The 23,104-nt window shown below is 40.0% G+C and overlaps 2 protein-coding genes across 2 annotated transcripts in view; one reads left to right on the forward strand and one right to left on the reverse strand.

Annotated features, from left to right (window-relative positions):
* cpne2 (copine II) overlaps nucleotides 1-6,613 on the forward strand; it is a 41,349-nt gene extending 34,736 nt beyond the window's left edge. The window contains exons 15-16 of the mRNA XM_008412494.2: nucleotides 1,488-1,724; nucleotides 5,527-6,613. Coding sequence (XP_008410716.1) covers nucleotides 1,488-1,724; nucleotides 5,527-5,634 — 345 coding nt within the window. The 3' untranslated portion in view covers nucleotides 5,635-6,613. The remainder of the gene's footprint in view (nucleotides 1-1,487; nucleotides 1,725-5,526) is intronic.
* A 3,148-nt stretch (nucleotides 6,614-9,761) lies between these two features.
* On the reverse strand, nucleotides 9,762-21,218 carry tgm2l (transglutaminase 2, like). The gene is made up of 14 exons (XM_008412495.2): nucleotides 21,114-21,218; nucleotides 19,819-19,989; nucleotides 18,524-18,754; nucleotides 17,299-17,417; nucleotides 15,885-16,013; nucleotides 15,386-15,563; nucleotides 15,054-15,183; nucleotides 14,110-14,213; nucleotides 13,024-13,266; nucleotides 12,682-12,827; nucleotides 11,884-12,013; nucleotides 11,642-11,802; nucleotides 11,388-11,524; nucleotides 9,762-11,287 (listed from the first exon to the last, which is right to left on the reverse strand). Exons 1-14 carry the CDS (start codon nucleotides 21,127-21,129, stop codon nucleotides 11,104-11,106), a joined length of 2,079 nt encoding a protein of 692 aa, XP_008410717.1. The 5' UTR covers nucleotides 21,130-21,218; the 3' UTR covers nucleotides 9,762-11,103.
* Between the last annotated feature and the right edge of the window lie 1,886 nt (nucleotides 21,219-23,104).

Consider the following 23,104-nt stretch of genomic DNA (forward strand, 5'->3'; position numbering starts at 1 on the left):
CCTGCTGGGCTTGTGTTTGGACCTGCGTGTGTTGAGTTGGTTTTAGGCTGCAGAAATGTTCTGCTGCTCAGCTTCGCCTTTTCTGTTCCTCAGATAATGAGAGAACCTGCAACTGGAGACAGTGTGAGCTCGCACAGAGATGCTCCCACTACACACACACACACACACACACACACACACACACACACACAGGCTGCGGCCCAATGCGGTCTCTGCGTGTCCTGGTGTGTGAGCGACCCTGTGTATTTGTGTGATAATGATTCTCTAATGAGCGCTGCTGCTACCACGTTAATGAGACAGACTTCAGAGTGTGTGTATGTGTGTGTGGGGGGTGTGTGTGTGTGTGTTTGCGTGTGTGTGTATTTTGCACAGAAGTGACTTCTTTCCAAGTAAAGACAGCTTGTGTTTTCACATTGTCTGTTCTTATCATGACACCACAGTTAAACTCAAGTCCAGCTGATGTCTGTTTATGTTTATGTCAGTCAACAAAAAACAAGAACTTTGATCTTTTTACATCAATAATTTCCTTCAGGGGCTGCACAGTGGCGCAGTTGGTAGAGCTGTTGCCTTGCAGCAGGAAGGCTCTGGGTTCGATTCCCGGCCCCGGTCTGGTTGTGTGTCCTGTGTGTCCCTGTGACAGACTGGCGACCTGTCCAGGGTGACCCCGCCTCTTGCCCGGAACGTTAGCTGGAGAGGAACCAGCACCTCCTGACCCCACTGAGGGACAAGGGTGTAAGAAAATGGATGGATGGATGGATTTCCTTCAGAGTTGTTCTTGTGATTTTTTTTTTTTTTTTGCAATCAAAATCACAGATTTTTAGTACTAATTTAGAAATATTTGCAAAGTGTTCTGCAATATTTGAGTCTACATATAACGTTAAATGTGATGTTTTTGTTACCACATCGATCAAACTTGACATCAAGTAAGGTTGATGCAGCTCTTACTTGATGCGCTGCCACCTGCAGGTGGGAGTTAGCATCACTTTTGACCAGTTGAGTGGAAAATTTGCATTAAACACAATTATGCACAAGCACAAAAAAAATGCAATAATTTGTTGATTTTGCACAAATTTTTGTGAAAACTAAAGGGACTGACTGATGTAATTTGGAAGGAAACAGATAAAAATGTCTGTGATTAGATTAATAAAATATTTAAGTACAAAACTGTTATCTTGAAGGTTTTATTTATGCCAGATAAAAAAGCAATGATCTGTTGAGTTTGTATGAATTTCCGCCGTCGCCTTACATGGTTGTTCACATTGCAAATTCTTAATTTCAGGTTTCATCTGCAAAAGAAATACAAGTAAGCATGTCTGTTGTACCAAACCTGTCAAGAATCGAATTTGCTCTGCAGTCTTTACTCAGAATGATGATTGAGGTACAAATTTAGGATTTTGTAAATAAATAAATATATTTCTTACATGTTGTCTCTCTTTTTTTCCCATCTGTCTTCCCTCCTCTCCGTCTTTCCTGTTCTCCGTCTGCAGCAGTACTTCACTCTCCTCATCATAACAGATGGTGTCATCAGTGACATGGACGAGACGCGCGACGCCATCGTTCAGGCCTCCAAGTTGCCAATGTCCATCATCATCATCGGTGTCGGTAACGCCGACTTCGCTGCCATGGAGTTCTTGGATGGAGACGCCAGCGTCCTGAGGTCCAACACGGGGGAGGAGGCGGTCCGGGACATCGTGCAGTTCGTCCCCTTCAGGGATTTCCGTAATGTGAGTATTGATTAAAAGCAATTTCTGATTCTTCTCAGGCTTCAGCTGTTCACCTGGAACGGAGCTTTGATTGACTTTTTATCTAACAAAACCCTGAAGGATTCTCGCCTTAAAGCAGCAGCTTTTCAGAATAACAGCCATTAATTCAAACTTCCACTCACAACAACATTATTCTCACGAAAGTTTGCTGCTGCTGCTGCCCTGAAAAGTTTTTAGAAACATTGTGACGATTTTTTGTGGATAACTAAAAAAGTCTCGTTATTCCAAAAAGTCAGCAGCTAATAAAACCTGAGCTTTCAAGAAACCACATACTGTAGTTGGATCTTTTGTTTTTTTCTCACAGGTTTGTGTTTTTGCAGTGTAACCAGTCTACAGCTCTGCTGTATTTAATGCGGTTTGAGGAACAACTTCTATCAAAATGAATGGGGAACACTTGGTCGATTAAGCTGGCCAGAAGTTGTAATTGTTTTTTTGCATGCTGGCTCTTTTAAAGAAAACATTTATATTAAAACTCAAACCTAACAACCCCAGTGGGGTTTGATGACCCTTTTACCAACGAATGTTTGAGTGTTTCAGCTTCATTTTGCCTCGGTCTTAGCTGTTCTTTACTAAACGAAGCAGTGTAAACAGCAGCCTGTTGCTTCTCGTTTCGTGTTTTATCACACACACAGCACACTCAGAGCTCAGAGAGTTTGCTGTTTGAGGGTTCCTGCTCCGTTATCTCGCCCTCGGCAGAGGCGCTGCAGGCAGGCGCCGCGCTGATGGCTTTCTGAGCTGCATTTATGTTAATGAAGGTTTGTACGTGTGTGCTGCAGGTGAGCAGAGACACTGGAGCGTCCTCGTTCCAGGCTGTCCACTGGAGGACTCATTAGTGGGTTTTTTGTCGTTTTTCTGCATACGTTTCTGTGTGTGTGTGTGTGTGTGTGTGTGTGTGTGTGTGTGTGTGTGCGTGTGTGCGTGTGTGCGTGTGTGCGTGTGTGTGTGTGTGTGTGGGCTGTCGGTGGGCAAACTAACTTCCAGTGTAGTGGGAGTAACAGACGATGTTTGTTGGCTTCAGTCCAGCTGCTGGTGGGAGAGCGAGAGACAGAAATGAAGTGAAAGGAAAGGAAAGGGGCAGGAATTAATCTGAGACGGAGAGGAAATGAATAAATCTGAAGAAAGGCTCTTTACTCCCACACCTACTACTAATCATTCGCAGAACATGCAGAGTTGGTGTTTTATTGTTGATGATGGAGCGGTGACAGTAGGAAAAAGATACGCCTTCCAGTTGCATCTAAGTTTGTTTGTATAACAAAGTGATTAAAAACTGACCTTTATGTTATAAAATTTAATACACAAACGTATGTTTTTCTGTCCAATTTCATGATGATGGATCACATTGAATGAAAACCGAAAAATCTGACAACTGGAATATTATTAAAGCCCAATTAAAGAAATGTTTCACACAGAAAAGTGCAGCTTTTGGTCGGGGCTCCTTTTGTTGGACTGTTGAACCGAAGCTCTGCTGAGGCACTCAGGAAGCTCTGGTTGCTTCTGCAGGCTGAGCAGGGTTTGCTAAATAATGCTTTAATTAAAATCTGTCGTCAATGCAGAATATTTTTTGCAGGCTTGACCAGTTGAGACTTTTCAGTTTTCATTTTGGGCTAAATAAAAGCAAGTTTTAATATCACAAAGTAGAAGTTCAGTGATTGCAGTTTTCTTGCTGATCATCAGTCTTTTAAAAGCCTGACCTGATTATATTGATTTTGGCCAATTTTTTTTTGTCTGAAAGTCATTAAGGTGGCAGCAGCGAGATGACTGTTGTTGATATTCTGACTTTTACGGATAAAAGTAAGTTTGGTTTCTCATGCAAATATCAGCTGATGGCCGATCAACTGAAATTAAGGGAATTAAAATGCTTTTCTTTTTTTGGTTTCTGTTTTATGTGTTAGTTTTATGAATCTCTGTGTTTTAAAGAGGCCCTCTTCCATGTAGAATGTTATTTTTTTGGTCAATATTAAGGTGTTATTGACTTGAAACAAGATCCAATATCTTATTGAAAAGTTACTTGCAGGTTAGTTTTGTCTTAATTTGAGTTTACTAAAATGTTTGCACTATAAACTAGACCAATAATGGTTAATTGGTGTTTTCCATGATCAGAAAGACGGAGATAAGTGTTATTATGTCAACTTCTTGTAGTTTTTAACCTTTCTGATTTTCCGTTTAGGTTCAAGACTAAAGTATTTATAGAATAAGAGCAGCAGGGCTGAAGAGGTCATTTGCGGCTGTGAGGTCGTGGACACGCAGATGGAGGTTGAAATATAATCAAGGAACATTTCAGTCAGGAAACAGCAGGAGCCTGATTTTGATTAATACTCATAAAAAAATCAGAATAATTTTGTTTTTGATCCTAATTTTAGTAAAAACCACTTCATAGGAGGCTGAATTATTACTTTTTTCCTACATGTTAAGGTCGGCTCTTCTCATACTGGTTCAGTTTTCACCCACTTTGAGTCACATCCTTATTTCAGCTGTTTGGATATAAATTTAGTTTACACTTGAAGAAACTTGAATCCATGTCTTGAAGCTTAGTCTGAAGCTGTTCATAGAAATCTTTAACAAACAGCAACATGTCAGATTATGTTTATAGATATTTAAAGTTGTTTTTAGGGTTAAAGATTCTGCTTTTAAATAGATTTTTGACTTTTTTTTTGACTTTTTATGCAGCAGTTTATTCAACCTTGTTGTTTTTTGTGTTCTGGGATTTTCCCTGCTGGCTTCTTTAATCAATAAAATTATTAACTAGGATTCTGTCTTGAGATGCCACTTTTTAGAGCTGATGTTCCCAGGCACATGCTGCCACCCATCTTCTCTTATACGGTATGCCAGAAGTGCCAAAGACAGGACATGTAGCAAAATAAAAATAAGGCTTTAACTAAAGATTGGTTTTAATTTGCTTCTCTACTATTTTGCAGAGCTGAATTATGCATCTACAAAGCTATGGGAGGTATTGGTCGGACCAATAGTATCACAGTTTTCTCTTCATTTTGTTAATTATTTGAGGATTATTTGAGGTCGGCTTTGAAGTTTTTTTTCTGGGGCAGGAGAAACTCTTTATTGCTCAATTTAAATAAGTCATGGTTTTATATGAAGGTAAAAAAATGACATGCATTTGTATTCATGAGTTGTTACTATGGACGGTCTCCTTTTGTTGCATTACAGCAGCTTGTTTTTTGGGGAATATCTCTACCAGTTTTGCACATAAATGGACTAAAGTTCTCCCTGTTTTTCTTAAATATAGCTCTTTCTTTCTCTTAATGAAATATTAATTAATCTTAATGCACAGCGTCACTGTAAAAACACAAAGTTGAATGTAGTTTCTAGTGCAAAATACATTAGTACACATAAAACAAGACAAACTTATCTTAAAAGTAACTTTCCAGCAATATAAAGGAGCTTGTTTTATGTAAATAATTCCTTAATATTAATGATGAGGTATTAGTTCCACTGGCAGATTATTTCACTTATAACAAGACATTATTCCCATGTTACTAGTGAAAAGGTCTGTCAGCAGAACTACTGCTTCTTCATCAATATTAAGGAAATATTGACTTAAAACAAGCTCCTATATCTTGCTGAAAAGCTACTTTCAAATTAATTTTGTCTTATTTCAAGCATATTAACATATTTGCACTAGAAACAATAGACAAATATACTTGGTAAGTAGTTTTTCCGTTTTGTCTGCAGTCCTGACTTTAGCCAGTAGAGGTCACTGAATCTAATGTTTAGCAACAATATTTAGTTGTTTTTTCCTTCCTCTCAGGCTCCGAAGGAGACGCTTGCCAAGTCTGTCCTGGCTGAGCTCCCTCAGCAGGTCACCCAGTATTTCAAACAGCGAAATCTACCGCCCACCAACCCGGCGCCGGAGTGAGACGTCCCCAGGTCCAGAGTCCACTCGCTGTACATTAGCTTGACAGATCCTAAAAATGTTCTTGTTGCAGGCAAACAGTGCAGAATGAAAGTGTGTATGTCAGAAAAAAACAATCTAACATCCATGCCATCATATTTTATACTGGTTAAAGACTGTTTAAAGTGTGAGTTCAACAGAAGTGATGTTGTTTGTGTCCAAAAACGGGAGGTAAAAATGACCTTGACACAACAGGATGTGTTTTTTATTCATTTATTTTGCATGTCAGTGTGTCATGTGACAGGAGCCGTGTGATCCGTGGATCTCCTTTGTGCTAAATCCTTTCTTGAAGCCGAGCAGTTTGAATCCTCTCCGGGTTTTATGTGAGGTAGCAGACGCGATGGAAGCCGTTTGCTTTTGTGCTCATGTGCAGCAGATTCACAGCCTGAGTCCAAACAGAGAAGAATCTCCTCAGCCACGACAAACAGAGGTTTGTATTTGGAAGTTGAGATCAACAGTTGTCTGAGCGGTGAGGATTAATTCCTGGAAGGGATGAAATGTGAGCAGAATGAGGCCACAGTGGCTGCTGTAGCAACGCCACAGAGTAGAAACTGGGGGAACTCATTGGGCTGTTTAACATGGAGACATTTTCTTTGCTTTTGCACAATTTCTGTATTTATAATTGCCTGAGTTGATCCTGCATGTTGCCACTATTTCCTTATTGTTTACAAAAGCTGATCACAAATGCATGTTTTTTTATATAAATATTTAAACAGATGAAAATATTTAATGAAAGTTCGGAAAAGCGTTTAGCGACAAAGAAATAAGATTCAAAGAGATTTGAATGAGCAGAAAGTACAGAGAAACTTTGGGTGTGAACTTTTTGAATGTATATTTCTATGACGCTGTTTCTGAAATTATAAACCAACGTTTCTGCCATGTTTGATGTAATTTTTATGCAGTGCTGACTTGTGCAATTAAACCGCAATGTGTATCGCTGTGAGTCTGTAGCAAACGTGTTGCTCTCATTTTCAAAAAGGACTGAATGTGTAAGGACCAGGAAGGAAACCAACTTTAATGCAAATGTCACAGAAATGATGTAAAGAAGTAAAATTGCAGACATAATTACAAACAAAGTGCAAAAATGATTTTAAATGAGCAAAAATAAGATCCAAAATGATGAGATCTCCAAAAGAAACTTCACTAATCTTGAAAGAAATGCAAAAGATGTGCACACACTTGATAAACAAGAGATGGAAAGTAATAAATTACTACTTTAGGAAAAGCAGAATTGGTGGAACTTTGAATGAAAAGCCTCCAATCCAAATGCTTTCAAAGAACCAACAAAGGCTCTAAAGCAATTATGCAAAACAAGACTTTTAAATCAACACAAATTTAACAAAACTCCCACACAAAAAAACACTAAACTCATTATAAATCCTTACACAAAATATTATGTCTACAGATTGAATTGGGAGTGGAAGCATATGGGGTGTTAATGTATAAAAAAACAAAATACAAAAACAGAGTCAAAATAATCAGAAGGAAACAAAATGACACAATATTAGGGCCACTATAAATAGAAAAAAGTAGCAAATTTCCACCAAAAAAACCTGACATTTTGAGAATAATCTTCATTTTCTAGAAAAAACAAGAACATTTCTGATCTCCAAAAATCCAAAATTTACAAAAAACAACTCAGAAATTTTGAGATTAATCTCAGAAATATGCTAGAAAAAAACATGGAAATTTCAAAGTTTCAAATTTTGTGACTTTTAAAAGTCAGAAAATTTCCAAAAGTTGGAATGTTCATGTTCTTTAAAAAAAAAAAAAAAAAAGTTTACTCTTCTATACTTTTTCTACAATGGCCCTAGCATGGTGTCGTACCCACCACACACACATGCATACACACGCGCACGCACACACACACACTCAAGCACACACACGTACCTTCAGAGAGGGAAATCAATCACAAAGAGGAGCGCCCACTTTGCTCACAGAAGTTTCCACACCTGTTGCTAAGTGAAGAAGGTGAGACTTTGCAGATTCTGCGCTGCTGGTGAGACTCACCTTTTGATCACATCTATCCTGAAATTCACACGACTCCCTTCTGACTTCCTTCTGCAGGTTTTATTTGAACAGAAGAGATAATTCTGACAGGATCTCAGCAGCGTGAGCATGAAGAAAGCCTTCTTTGAGCTTGGTGGGCAGTCTGCTGCTGGTGCCTCAAACCAGCCTGGACTTTCACTGCAGAACCTGCCAAGATCAGAGAACATGGCTGCTGGTGACAGATGCTCTGCTTTGTTTAGTTTGCCTCCAAACCCGAATCCCCCACTGATATTATTCTTTGTGCATGTTCGTCATTTTATTTGTTGTCATAGCAACTCCCTTCTCAGCAACACGTGATCTTTCGCTCCATCTCTTGGTTACACCCAGAAACCTGTGGCTGCCTGCATCATAACGGAGAGCTGACCTGAGACAAAGCAAACACTTCAAATTCAAATTATCTCCAAATACGACTTCAAGCTTTTATCCACTGTAATGAATCACAAACACTGACGTGTTCAGGTTGTTTTTTACCTTACATGCCAACCTGCTTTCGATCCCAATCAGCCAACGCAGCTCAACTCCAAATGCACGATTCTTCTGCCAAGGTCTAATGAGGCCAGGATACACATCCCACAATCCAATTAAACAAATTACTTCTCTTCCAATCTAATTTCACAAATTAATTTTAATACTTATGTTTTGCTCTTGCTGCCCTTTGCTGTTGTGCAGCACAGAGATAAACGTTATGTGATTACAGAGTTGGTGCTGAAGAGCAATCCATGGCACATGCCTTGTTTTCTGAATGTAGGTGATTACTGAACCATCTCTTCAGTCTTTCAACGTTCATTTCTGTAAATGTTTAGAAAACAAAACCAGTTCCATTCGACCGATTCCTCCTGGGGAGGCGGAGCCGAACAGCCACTGGGTTGATCRCTTTGGAAATCGGGAAGGGTCCTATGAAACGAGGGGCTAGCTTGCGGTTTTCAATCCGCAAGGGGAGGTCCTTGGTGGATAGCCAGACTCTTTGTCCTGTGAGGTAGGTGGGTGCTGGGGTTCTGYGACGATTGGCAAATCTGCAACATAAAGCGGAGGTTTTCAGGAGAGCCCTGCGGGCCTGACGCCATACCTGCTGGCACTTCAAGGCYGAGGCATGGGCAGATGGGACTCTAGTGGGCCTTTCTTGAAGAGACAACACAGGAGGTTGGTAACCGTAAACCGTGTAAAAGGGGGACAGCCCTGTAGAAGTAGAAGGGAGAGAGTTGAGTGCATACTCCACCCATGGTAGGTTCTGTGACCAAGAGGAGGGATCATGTTCACATAGCATCCGAAGCTTGGTCTCCACTTCTTGGTTGATCCTCTCCGTTTGTCCGTCAGTTTGAGGGTGGAACCCTGATGAGAGACTCACTGTGATACCCAGGAGACCACAGAATTCCTTCCAGAATCTAGAGACAAACTGGGGTCCCCATGTTGCCTGCCAGATTGCTTGTTATTACCCACATAGTGTGCTGTAAAATTCTGTTGACATTGCACATTTGACCAATCAAACTCGACGTTTACACTCGCACATGAAAATGACTGCAAACAAATGTGCAACTATACAACCATATATCTTTGAAAAGTAGAAATAGAGCCTTATGCGCAACCAACAAGAACACAACAAATGGTTTATTGATGGTAAGTAAACAACAACCTTTGTCCATCCAGCAGCCATTGTACCGTTCATACAGAGGTAAAACCAGCTGACCAAACATGCTGGAGCTCTGCTTGGGTTGCTTGGTAACGGTGCAGTACATGACTCCTCAATCGTCACTTACTGACAATTAAGGTTTTTTGAAACGGCTCATTTTCTAGACATCATAAAACTTTAACTTATTGCCAAAAAATGGCCAGGTGATTTTAGAGTGTCTGATAGGGGATAAAAATGGCCAGGTGATTTTAGAGTGTCTGATAGTCTTTTACTCTTTGTTGATTCTTGCTTTAATGCTTCGGTTAAGATCAGTAAACGTGGCAATCAATACCCAATATTAGAGCAGAGTCGCAGGAGAATCTAGTCATGACTGATGCAACCTGAGGGTCGGGAGAACTGACTGATGGATGTGGAATAGGTGATGGATTTTTTTTATTGGCTTTGGGTGAACAGAAGAAACACAATAATAATGGAACCACAACTGAACATTTTTCAGAACACAAAGATCCAGAGTAACTAGAAAAAGCCACATTTTGGGATTTTTCACTATAGCAGACTGAAGAAACTCGGTGCTACAGAGAAATCTCCAGTTCTTCCATCTTAAATAACAAAATAGTTGCGCTGATTCATGACTTTCCAACACAATGTGAACCTCCTCAGGCTGAACTGATGTTCTTCGATACAGTTTAAAGGTTTCTGTTACCAATAATGAGTAACATTGTTGTATCTGAATGCAGATACTTTGGCCTAAACAAATGTCTTGTTGTTTTGACTGATTCTTTAACAGATTATGCTAAAGGCATTCTTTATCATTTTTTACCATGTTTTTGCAACATACATGTTTAGCATATGAAATATAATTGATTTTCTAGTTTAAATGTGATTTTTTATGCAAATGTAAAAGAGCAGGGATATATTACCCCCAGATCCTCATGATTTGATTGTCCTCTGTTAATGATGCTCACGTGGACATAACTTATATATTTGTGAACATTTGTGATCAAAATTATGTCATTTAGCAGCTAAAATGTTAAGAAACCAATGGAAGTGGAGTGCTGCCCCCCAGTGGTTGCATAACTGAACGACAACTGCAGCCATTTAAGTAGATGCAGAGATGATGGCTCCTTCTTTTCAGATATTTATTCTGCTGTAACAACTTTAAATTGAGTTTAATTTCTCTTAATGAAGCAGCAGGATTTATTTAAGCAAGCTGAACATCAGTCCAACCTGTCCTCTAGTCCTGTGAAGCCTGTGGCATCTCTCCATCAGTGGGCTGGGAAAAGTGACACATTTCTGAGCGGCCAAGAAAAGCACTGGAGCAGAGTGACAGAGACTGCCTGACCCAGATAAGGAGCCTGAAAAAGAAGCTGATATGGACCAAACTCAGGAACTCATGGTGAGAGAAAAACTTAAAACCAGCTGGATTTCCTAAAGGTGGCTAACTCATTTTAGTACATTTATTGCATCCAAACACTAAAGGAAGAAATTCACAGGTACATTTCATAGAGTTTTGTCTGATATATGGGGATAAAAACCATGTAGAGTGCATACAACAGTTTTTACTGCAACACTCTTTGTGAATAAATGCACATCAGCCATATTGGATTTTCAAAGTCAGAATATGGATTTCATGGCCCATTGCAGACGTCTTTTCCATCCTGGGTTCAACTGAAAAACAGTCACAATACAAACCAAGTGTAAGCATTAAATGTTGGATGGTAAAGTCTTTATAGGTCTCCCAATATTAGACACATTTCCTAAAACCTTCCACTCAACACAGGCAGGGTGTTCCTGTATTTCTTTCTAACAACCACAGAGGCGACTCCCTTGACGTCCTTCAGCCTGTCGGAGTCGAAGTCCACCAGCAGCTTCCTGACCCCCGTTCTCATCGGCGTGAAGGCGATTTTCACCGACACCTTCTGGCCTGGAGAAATAACACCGCTGAAAAAGAAACAAAACGGAGAACAGGAATGTAAGGATGAGCAAAGACATAAGGTGACGGTTAATTCTGCTTCCGTTTTAATCCGTCTTTCTTCCTTACTCGACGTAGATGTGAGTGTCAGACAGCAGGCCAGCCCCCTCCAGGGTGAACACGCCACCAGTCAGAGGGACTGGCAGAGGATTGGTGAAGGAGATGAAAGCCGTCAGCTGTTCCCAAACAAAAGCCTTCCCAAGAACCTAGGAGAAAACGCAGAAAGTCTTTATTTTTATTTTGTTTATATCAAAAATGTTTGGATCATATATGCTTGTGTTTGGGACAGGGCCTTTGTGTCGTTCCTTAGGTAATTTCCTCACCTGAATGTGGAGCTCAGGTAAGCTCAGTGGGATGTCCGCCACAGCCATGATGGGCAAACTGTTCCCCTGAGCTTCAGCCAGCGCTTTCACCCTGATCAGGTGATGGTCAGAGACACACTTGGCGTAGTCGTCGTAGCGGAAACGCAGCACTTCTTTATGAGCTAAACACACAGAGCATAAGAGAATAAATCAATCAGACTCTGCAGCTGGATCACTGGTTTATACATCAGGGCTCTGCTGACCGTTGTGAGCCGACACAGTCACGTTGTTCATCTGCCTCTGGCACTCCCCCTGGTGGAGAGAGTTGTAAGTGACAGCCATAGCGTGCACCGTCAGCTGGACGTTAGCATCATCTCCTCCTTCATTCTTCACCTATGAACAGAACAGACATCATTCATCACTTAGAGCAGGGGCATCAGACTTGTTTACATTTTGTGCAACATTAAAATCACGAATGTTCTTAAAGGGCCGGCTTCACTAGAATATATTGATAAAACCGATTAAAAAACCCAGAACTGATTCTGCATTTGATAAGTTCTTCTCAGTTAGTCCCCCAAGAATTTTGCTTTTTTTTTAACAATAAAAATCTAAGATTTTCTGTTTCTAATTTATAAATATTTGCTAGAAATGTTGCAATACTAGCACTCGTGTGTGATGTTAAATGTGACATTTTGTTAGTCACAAAATCTATTACAGACAATAACTTAACATTAAGTAAGTCTCAGGCAGAAGTGTAGAAATAAAAAAAATACTGCCACTCACAGGTGGAAGTTAGCATCACTTCAACCCAATATTTCTGACAATTTTCGCCAAAAAATGCGGTGCAACTTTGATTTTACATGAATTTCGATGAAAAACTGGAGGGACAGGCTATGTAATTTGGCAGTACACAGATAAAAACTGCTTTGATCTGATCAATAAAATAATACTGAAGCACACAACTGTTATCTTAAATGTCTTGTATTTGATGCATGTGACTTAGAGAGCCAAACCAAATCATTGCAGAAGAAGAAAACAAGCAGAATCCTGTCACTGTGTACCTCAACAATCACATCAAAGTCTGTTCCAAACACGGGGTTAGGATGCCTGATGGACAGGCTGAGCTGTGCCGGCTCTACGCCCTCATTGGGCTGCAGGGTGGCCCTGCGCTTTGCCTTCTTATAAACCTCTCTCTCTTCCACAGACCCTGCAAAACAAAAAAAACAAAACAACTATCAGTGAAACTCGGAGTCCTACGGTGAAAACAATTATATGCCACAGTGGGAAGAAGAAGCCTCAACAGTCTGACGCCTCGTTGTGAAACTAAATATGAGGTTCTGAGATAAACTGTAATAACTGTGTCAATTTTAGATTCAAATGTTTTTTTCTGCTCAGCCTCTGACCCTCAGGGTATTTGTAGAGCAGAGTGACGTCTTCTCTGACGTCGCCATAAACGCTTTTGGTGCTGATGTTCCTTCCCACGTTTCTCTGGTCCACGCTGATCTGTTGCCTCTGGCCGCCTGGTAGGACCCTCCAGTAGACGATGTCAGCGTTCACCTCGGCAAAAACAAACGGAGCGTCGTACTTCACTCCCAGATTTCCCTCCTTGATAGCCGCCACCGGACACGGACCGCAGCAAAACTCCCCTAAAAAATACATTCATAATTAATTTAAGGTAGCTGTTGCACTGCAAAAACACAAATCCTTACCAGGTATTTATGGTCTCAATATTGATGAAAAATACTAATTATAAGTGAAATAATATGCCAGTAGAAACAAGACAGATTAGTTCACTTATAACATGGGGAAAATGTCTTGTATAAGTGAAATAATCTGCCAATGGAACCAGTACTTTTTCATCAATATTAAAGAATTATTGATTTAAAAACAAGCTCCTTACTTGCCAGTTAGTTTTGTTTTATTTCAAGTGTACTAAGAAAGTAGAAAAAAATACTTGGTAAGATTTTATGTTTTTGCAGTGTGCAACAATGTGTGAATTGGCAGCTCATCCCATTCAATCACGTTTCAGGAAAACATTTCAAAATTTTAAGTATCACATGAGTTGAAGAAAAGATATTTGGAAAATTAGAACTCAGAGGGCTGCACAGTGGCGCAGTTGGTAGAGCTGTTGCCTTGCAGCAAGAAGGCTCTGGGTTCGATTCCTGGCCCAGGTCTTTCTGCATGGAGTCTCCATGTTCTCCCTGTGCATGGTGGGTTTTCTCCGGGTACTCTGGTTTCCTCCCATGGTCCAAAAACATGACTGTCAGGTTAACTGGCCTCTCCAAATTGCCCCTAGGTGTGACTGTGTGTGTGCATGGTTGTGTGTCCTGTGTGTCTCTGTGTTGCCCTGCAACAGACTGGCGACCTGTCCAGGGTGACCCCGCCTCTCGCCCGGAACGTTAGCTGGAGAGGCACCAGCAACCCTCCCGACCCCACTGAGGGACAAGGGTGAAAGAAAATGGATGGATGAGAAGAACTCAGAATCGCACCATCGCTCAGTTCTTGAGGTGTGGGGTCCAAAACCTGCCAGCCATCATTTCCTTTGGGGAGATCGTCTCTCCTCATCCAGGACTCGACCCAACAGTGGAAGTTCCTAAAACCAAAAGAAAGACATAAAAAAATCTAAAACTGTCAGATGAATAATCTCCACATTGCTGTCTGACATTTGCTTGGACGTCCACTCATGGGAAGATTGACAACAATCTTACATAATACTGTTGTGAAATAGATTTATCTCTCTGTATGACTGGAAATTGTTTGGAAACCGACTTTGCACTGATGCCACATGCATGACTAGTGTGAGGGATTGCTGCACCATGCAGTGATGTTGGAGGAAGTATTGCTGTAATGCTTACATAAGCACTGACCTCACCTAACTCAGCAAAGGTCAGAAAATCAGTCACTCAAGTCAGGGCCTTGAGTTTGACAAATACCTGCATTTCCCTTAGAAATGTGCACAAAACTTTGACAGTATTCTGCTAATGTAGAAAAACAATGTTTCTATTAAATAAGAAACACAATTAAAATCAAGCGTGAACAAACATGAGAAACCATTAAAAAAACAGGCATCACCATCATGTTCCAACTACTTCCTGTTGTCTTCTTCCAGTGGAAACATCAGGTTGTTGATCATGTGACTTGTTTGATACAAAAATGAGTTTCCAATACAGTTTTGTGAAATAAACTAATTTTGAAACGGCCCAAAAAACACACTTCACACTTGCACCAAAACGTTTTGATAAAAAAAAGATTTTTTTTGTTTTTTAATTGTGCGTGTCTGTTAAACAAATTTATTTTCAAAAAGTCAAATTACAAATGGTGGATGGAAGCACAGCTACTAATTTGGTTCTAAAAACTTCTGATGTCCAAGAATAAAATAATAGGAATTATAAGGTGTTTGCTGCGTAGCATGAATGTTTGGATTTGATCTTACCATTTGCTGTCTGTCTTTTCCTCTCTGCTCTCAAAGTCCACCACAAAGTCCAAGGAGAGATTCCCGTCCACATCATGGGCTGAGCAGAAGTTGGTTATGAGGCGCGTTGGGATTCCCAGACAGCGAAGAACTATAAAGAAACCTTGTTGTCACTCTTTCTTCCTGTCGTTTTTTCTTATGGATTTAGTCACTTTTACTTATCAAGTAGACATGTTCACATTCACTGTGGGATTTTGGGAAACATCAGAAGCAACATGTAGAAAACTTAAATGGTAATGTATTTGTTGTAGATTGTTCAGTAGAACAGCTGTATTTACAGTGAAAGCTGTTACCTGTACATGCAACACCTGCAAACACCCAGCACTGGCCGTATTTGACTGCTTTGATGCCGGATTTGCTCCACTGCCTGAGGATGGGCACGCTGCCCGTCCATCGATTTGGTGCGACTCCATCCAGGTACGGTGCCCTCCAGCGCCCCATCAGCACGCCCCTGTCACCGTTGGCATTCACCTGCACCGGTGGAAAAGACTGCTTTAAGTCTGCAAAATAATTTTTTCTCATAAGTGAACTAATCTTCCAAAATGTCTTGTTTGAAATAGCGTTTTATTTCACCTATAATTAGTATTTTTCTTCAATATTAAGGAATTGTTGACTTAAAACAACCTCCTATATTTTGCTGAAAAGTTACTTTTCAAGTCAATTTTGTCTTATTTCACGTGTTCATGACCAGAAATACTTGGTAAGATTTGGTGTTTTTGCAGTGCAGGGACCACGTGTATGTTAACCTCCATGAATCCATCATGTGTTTTTCAGAGAAGAAGAGTTTCTCACCATTGCGGTGACCATCCTGCTGACGTAGATAGGATCAGATCTGCTCCCAATGTCCATCTTTGAGTTGCGCAGAGCCTCCTTGGAATTATCCAGGACTTCAAAACAAATGTCCATCACAAAGTCCTCAAACTTGTCAAGAAACGTCATTAGGGAAGGAAAATGAGATGAAAACATTTAGCTTGTTGCTCATAAAATAAGTGGATTTAAGTTAAAGTCTTTTACAGTGCAGGAAGAATCGGTAATGCACCACCATTGACACTTTGCATTTATAAACTCTGCCCGCCATGACAGACGTCAAAACAACCTCTGCGCTCCTGTAAAGCCTCTGAAAAATTTCCGGTAGCCTAAAATCGCTTTTGTTGAGTTGATTTCACTTTAAAAATGTACACAAATCTAACCAAAGTTGTCATTTTATTGTATAAGGTTTAATGAGGAGAGACGCCGCAGCGATGGATAACAACCTTCATTAATAATGACTGGCAGCCCGCGGTGTAACCACGGATCTGCAGCCAACACTTTTTACAAGGTAAGACGATTAGCGTTCATATACTTTATTAGAAAGATATCAAATATTACATTATGGAGAAGGTCCGCCTCCAAACATTAGTAACAACGGAGAAAGTGCTCTACCATCATGTAGCCCAGCATGTATGTAAAAAAGTCTTTTGTACGTTTTTGAGAAACGCTGTTTATGACATCATGTGGTGATCAAGTCGGTAATTTGATCAACACATCAGGAGGGAGGACGTATGGATCGGTTTCTAAGCCAGCTGCTTCAAACATATTATTCAAAATTCACATTTTTCACATTTTATTACTTCCATTTGGGTTTCTACTGATTATTAAACAGTTCAGGCACTTTAAAAAAAAACACCCTGGCGATTTCTGGCAATAAGTGAGCATTTTTGGCTGTCTGGAAAATGAGCCGTTTCAAAAACCTCCAGATTGTAATGTCACAGATCAGCAGGTACTGCCAACAACCTAACCTAACAACCCCAGCGAAGGCCAGCCTAGTCCGTTTACCACTCTATGCTGTACAATGGCTGCTGGAAAAGACAAGTGTTTTGTTGTCGACTTATCATCCAGAAACCACTTGCTGGCGTTTTAATAAATGCCTACCAAACACGCATATCTTTTTAGAACATCTTGGCTTTACTATTTTTCGGATAATGCAAACAAAGGACATGTCCTGTCTGTTTGTCATCCTGTTCGTCTGGTCACATTCTAACACGTCTTGTCCAGAAGTCTCTTCTGTCCAACAAACACGTTTTGTGATCCAGCCGAAACCCCAGAGTCGCCGCTGACACGCTGCTGTGAAAAGTCTCACATGCCAAACTGTCCTGACAGACGGACACAAGCACTTCTTCAACCCATCCACATAATATTTATCTGTGGCTGTGTGTGGGCGTAGTACCTGTCCGTAACTCCAGGGAATGCTTTTGATGTAATCCCAGGTATCCATGAATATGACTCCGTCTTCGTTCATGATGTATTCATGAAGCAGTCTCTCATCAGGCAGGTACACAACATCATCTGATAAACAGACTTGCAGAATTAGCCAAAGTTTTTTGTTCTTAATGCACCACAAAGAGTTTAAACATCTAATGTTTGCAGAAACAGCAAATCAGGAAAAGTACACTGCAAAAACACAAAATCATACACAGTATTTTTTATATAGTTTCTAGTGCGAAAATCGTAGTTTTGTCTTTCTTCAAGCGTACCAACTTAAAAATTAATTTTCAGCAAAATATATGAGCTTGTTTTAAGTCAAAATAGGGCTGTGCAGTTGGTAGAGCTGTTGCCTTGCAGCAAGAAGGTTCTGGGTTCAATTCCCGGCCCCGGTCTTTCTGCATGGAGTCTCCATGTTCTCCCTGTGCATGGTGGGTTTTCTCCRGGTACTCCGGTTTCCTCCCACAGTCCAAAAACATGACTGTCAGGTTAATTGGCCTCTCCAAATTGTCCCTAGGTGTGAGTGTGTGTGTGCATGGTTGTTTGTCCTGTGTGTCCTTGTGACAGACTGGCGACCTGTCCAGGGTGACCCCGCCTCTCGCCCTGAACGTCAGCTGGAGAGGCACCAGCACCTCCTGACCCCACTGAGGGACAAGGGTGTAAAGAAAATGGATGGATGGATGGATGGAGTCCTTAAAATGTTTTAGTTGTAGCTAGTACGTTTTCATCAATATTAAGGAGTTATTGAATTAAAACAAGTTCATATCTCTTGCTGAAAAGTTACTTAGCTAGCTAGTTTTGTTTTGCTTCAAGTGTACCAAGATATTTGCACTAGAAACTAACCATAAATACTTGATAATATTTTTATGTGCATTGTTCCACAGTCAGTCTCAGAGTGCTTAAACACATCTGCTCCTCTCACTTTCTGCTGTTTCCTCCTGCTATTTTTCCATCTGTTTCGTGTCGTTATTGTTTTAATTCCTGTGTTTTATCTGCTCTGGCTCCCTGTGTTCTGCGTGATTTCTGTTCATTTGTTCATTAAATACTACAAAATCTACTCTGCGTCTCCGCCAGCTGCATTTGTGCCCACCAACAAACTACATAACATGACAGAATTATTATTTATGAACATGTGTGACGAGCAAAAATAAAGTTTCTTTTAAATGAATTCTGTAGGAAGCATCTTCTACCTTTACACCACGGGTTAAACAATACGTGGAAGCTCATTTCGTCCACTTTCTCCACGATGCGTCCATCCGGTGACATCAGCAGCACGACCAGGCGGTACTGTCCAATGATGGCGTCTGCTGGGCTCTGCAGAGTCAGCAGTATTTCCCCCTGAGCCTCCTGTTGGTCAAACCACCAGCTGTCTCCGGCCCCCCGCTGCTTCTGAACCTTAACCACCACCTCGTCTCTTTTACCTGAATAAACACAAAGTTTTTAGTCAGTGCGTGTTGATGATTCTTTTTTTTTATTATCAAGAAACAAGATGCAACAGTTTCTCGCCTTTAAAGAAAATATGAGGCCTCGGCTGTAAATCTGTGAAAAATTTGTGTTTTTTTTCGTTTCACAGCCAATGAATCCCACAAACATTGTGTGCTGAAAAAGAAATTTGGACACATTGATGTTTGTTGGGTCAAGATGACCATTTTCTCACTCCTACCAAACAACTGATCAGCCCTCTGTCAGCCGGTTTGCCGTGATGATCAAGCCGAGCCTGTGAGCGCAGATAAAAACGACTCCATCTTTGTTGGCAGGCTTTGAGGTGGTCTGAATAAATTTGCAGGAAAAAAACGGCGCTGGGTTTCCAATCTTGCTCCACAGGAAATAAAATGCAGCTCAGGCAAGACAAGAAACAGAAAAGGCATCTGGGAAACCTCCCGTCTTTATCTTTCTACTGACACTGGAATGTAAGGGTGAATATCCTCACCGTTTCTCAGCCTGAAAACATCCAGCAGCTTCCATGTGAAACGGAAACAACTTCTGTTTTTGCCTTTCTATGATTTAAAATCTCCAGTTTTCCTGTAAAGATTCTTACAACATGAAAAACCCAAACTGACAAACATTTCATCTACATCTAAAACACACTGTAAAAACACAAAACCTTGCCACGTAGTTTCTAGTGCAAATATCTTGGTACAGTTGAAATAAGAGAAAATTAAGGTAGAAATAATTTTTCAGCAACATATAGCAGCTTGTTTTAGGATAATAATTCTTGAATATTGATTAAAAAAATTCTAGTTACACTGGCAACATTTTCTCTTATAACAAGATATATAAAATGAGAAAAACAGTCTACCAGTAATCTGAATTCAGAATTACTGATCAAAATTCTTGATCAGTATTAAATAATTTTCTATTTATGAGCTCCTATATTTTGCTTGCACTTTAGTTTTCTTTTCACTAGAAACTAGAGACGGATACTTGGTAAGATTTTGTGTTTTTTGCAGTGTAGTGACTGAAGATCTCTGATTGGTCAGCTCACCCAGGTGCAGGACGAGCTCCAGCTGGTGTCTGGGGGGCAGAGAGTCGGAGCACTGCACGGTTATGGAGAAGGGCTGCCCTCTGCGGACAATCAAGCGCTCCCGGTCGATCTCCCTGGTGCGGTGAGCCAAGTTGTTCTCATGGCTTCTCAGGTCCACGTCGACGATGAAAGCTGACCGGAACCAACAGAGATGAGTTTGATGCATTTTTTCTTTGACAAAATAAAAACTGCAAAAACACAACATTTTACAAAGTATCTTTAAGTAGTGTAAATATATTAGTACACTTGACATAAGACAAAATTAATGGAAAAGTTACTTTTCAGCAAAAAATAGGAGCTTGTTTAATTCCTTAATATTGATGATAATGTACTTTTTCCACTGGCAGATTATTTCACCTTTAAATTATAATTTATAAGTGAATAATCTCCCAGTAGAACAAATAGTTTTTCATCAATGTTGAGGAATTATTTAATAAAAACAAGCTCGTAATTCTTGCTGAAAAGTTCCGTGTATATTAGTTTTGTCCTATTTCAAGCATATAAGATATTTGCACTACAAACTAGATAAAAATGCTTGGTAAGATTTAGTGTTTTTGCAGTGAAGAATCACCTGATGAAAGTCGGATGGCTCTAGGTTTGGTCTGGAGTCGGGATGAGTAAACTCTTAATTTTGTGGGATAGAAATGAATGCAGCTTTTCAACCAATCAGAAAATATTCTGATTATTCTTCCTGTTCTTTTCCGAGAAAGCCGAGAAAGCAGACCAGAGACTCGCTGTGCTCTTATCCAATCGGTACTTGAGTTCTCAAACACTTTGGTCAGTGGCTGTTTTTAAACCTGCATTATTAATAGGCTTGGCACAGATGCATTTTTTAACCAGTGATGCTTTGTTATGAATGTTTCACATTATAAGAAACACAGAGCTTGTTCTTGCTGTTGTTCACGTGATATTCTACTGAAATCTGCAGAAGTAATGTTGGGATTTTTCTGGGTTGTTTAAATGTTCTTTTCCATTTGAAATAAATAAAATAAAAACTGTAGAAAGTTACAGCCATGTTGGACTAAGGGTAGCTCTGAGGGACACGTGGTGACCTTCAGGTCAACGTACTCAGTCAGATCTTTGCTCTCTGAATAAGAAGCTGTTTTTGGGTTTATTGCAGGAATGGGTTTGGTCATCTCACCCCGATATATCGACTCTTGAGTTAGACCATTTTTTCCACACACAACACAATCTCCCCCTCAGTTTTCCTAATGCACAGTAAAAGAAACATTAATAACAGCGAAGTGGTCACTTACTGCTGGGGTCGGCCATCGCAGGAACTCTCCTCTGTTCCTTCTTCCTCCTCCTGGGTCCAGCAGGGCTCAGTATTTATGCAGCAGAGGGTCGACCCTCCCTCCTGTCTGACACACACACACACACACACACACTCCTCAACTCTCACCCTCACCTCCCTCTTTGACCTCTGACATCATTTCTCTAGAAGTTGAGCTCCTCTGTGGGTGTGTGCAGCGGTTTCTCACTTTCACTTCCCCTGACACACACATGGCTCTTTGTTGCTTTGCAATAGAAAAAGTTCTGTATGTTTAACCTTTGAGGCACCTTGGTGACCCAAAATGGAACATAATCTTCTGATTTTATTTTATTTTACCTTTATTAAAAAAGCAAATAAAGTCTAAAAAACAAAGAAGTCCTTGCCAAGGAGCAACAAATACATCTGTCAGATGAAAAGTTAATTTTATGAAACTTGGCAAGTATTTATTTCATTTTTCATATTTTGTCCATTTGGAAGGATTTAATAAAGAAAAACATTTATTTCACTTAATAAGTGTAAAGGCTTGGTTCCTGAGGAAAAGAGATTTTGACTCAAATTGCTCCAAAAATAATAATGTTATTAAATTTTGAGCTGACATTGAAGTTTTTTGTTGTTGTTTTGGTCTTTAGTGAAAATATAGCATATTTTCTTTCAAAAAGTTAGGATTTTTGTGGCAAAGCATGCATAAAAACTAGTAAAGTTTTAAAAATCTGAAAAGGTTTATACATATTGAACAGATTTAATGTAGTGAAGGTGAACTTTTATTGTAGTTTTATAAGATGTACCATTTTGGGACCTAAAAATAGGTTGCATTCAGTAACATTAGCTTTCATGAGCTCTGGCTCTGTGCTGCTGTTCATTATGAACTCTTGTATTTTTGCCATTTCCTGTACATGAGGTTAACGGCTTCCAGTCTGGATTAGATGGATTAGCCCATGGTGGACTTACTAACCAAATATTCAAGAGAATCACAGGAAATTATGCGATAATATATGTGGGAACAGATCGTCCTAGAATTTTTTTATTGTAATTCATCAAATATTTTTCAAGTGAAAAATGTGATGTTTTTTTCCCGTATTTGTTTGCATGTATAGTAACAAAGACCAATAACCTTCCATGGGAAGATAATTTGAGACGCTCTGAAACTGCAAAGAGCAGATCTGACACGGGAGTCACTGCCGTTTGTGTTGAGAGAGCAGCGCTTTAGTTTACGATGGTCAAGGCCACCAGACGCTGCATCCCACCAACGCCTCCAAATACCATTTTGTGGGTGAAGAAGAATAATTTTAGAAGCAGGGAGGTTATGCTGATCATTCTGCTGCTTCAGATTCCTGTATTAATTACTATAATGCATTTCTTGGTGGTGTTATGAGCAGGCAGATAACCAAAAGATACCTTAGATATGCCGAACACAGAAAATTGATTGATTATGCTTCTGCAATGTATTAATGAAGAAAAGTTCAAAAGATAATTTAAGAGCAATAGATGCTTCCATTGAAACCACGTTTTCAGAGATGTCCATTAATTTCACAGTAAGACAACAGAAAGCCACGTCTACTCAAACCAATGACACGGCTGTAAAAAAAAAAAGTGTACAGCTAATGGAATGACCTAAATGAAGCTGGAAAATAATGGGTAATATAGAAACCAATACAACTTGAGCTTAAAACCTAATGGTCCAGAAATGACTGCAAAGACCATCTGCAAGGAGATCAGAACAGCATTTTAGTGAAAATATGAATTTCTCTGTCTGAAATTTGTTTTCAGAGGCAGGAAGTAATAGAAACTATGCAGTGTGGTTTTATTTTTACAACCAGTTTTTCAGGATGATATCAAGTGACTGCAAACAAAAAACACAAAATAATGGAAGGATAAATGCTGATGCTTCCAGACATGCTATCGTTCCCTTTTCCTGTTTGGGTTTGTACCTTTTTGTGCTCCAGGATGGATGTTTTTAGCATTTTGCTGCAGAAA

The sequence above is a fragment of the Poecilia reticulata genome, linkage group LG6, assembly GCF_000633615.1.
Source record: "Poecilia reticulata strain Guanapo linkage group LG6, Guppy_female_1.0+MT, whole genome shotgun sequence".
NCBI lineage: Eukaryota > Metazoa > Chordata > Actinopteri > Cyprinodontiformes > Poeciliidae > Poecilia > Poecilia reticulata.

Coding starts and splice junctions, on each gene's coding strand:
- tgm2l (XM_008412495.2), bottom strand. Junction 12,014..12,681: donor ACTTTGATGTGATTGTTGAG/GTACACAGTGAC, acceptor TTCTGTTCATAG/GTGAAGAATGAAGGAGGAGA. Junction 11,288..11,387: donor GACACTCACATCTACGTCGA/GTAAGGAAGAAA, acceptor TTTCTTTTTCAG/CGGTGTTATTTCTCCAGGCC.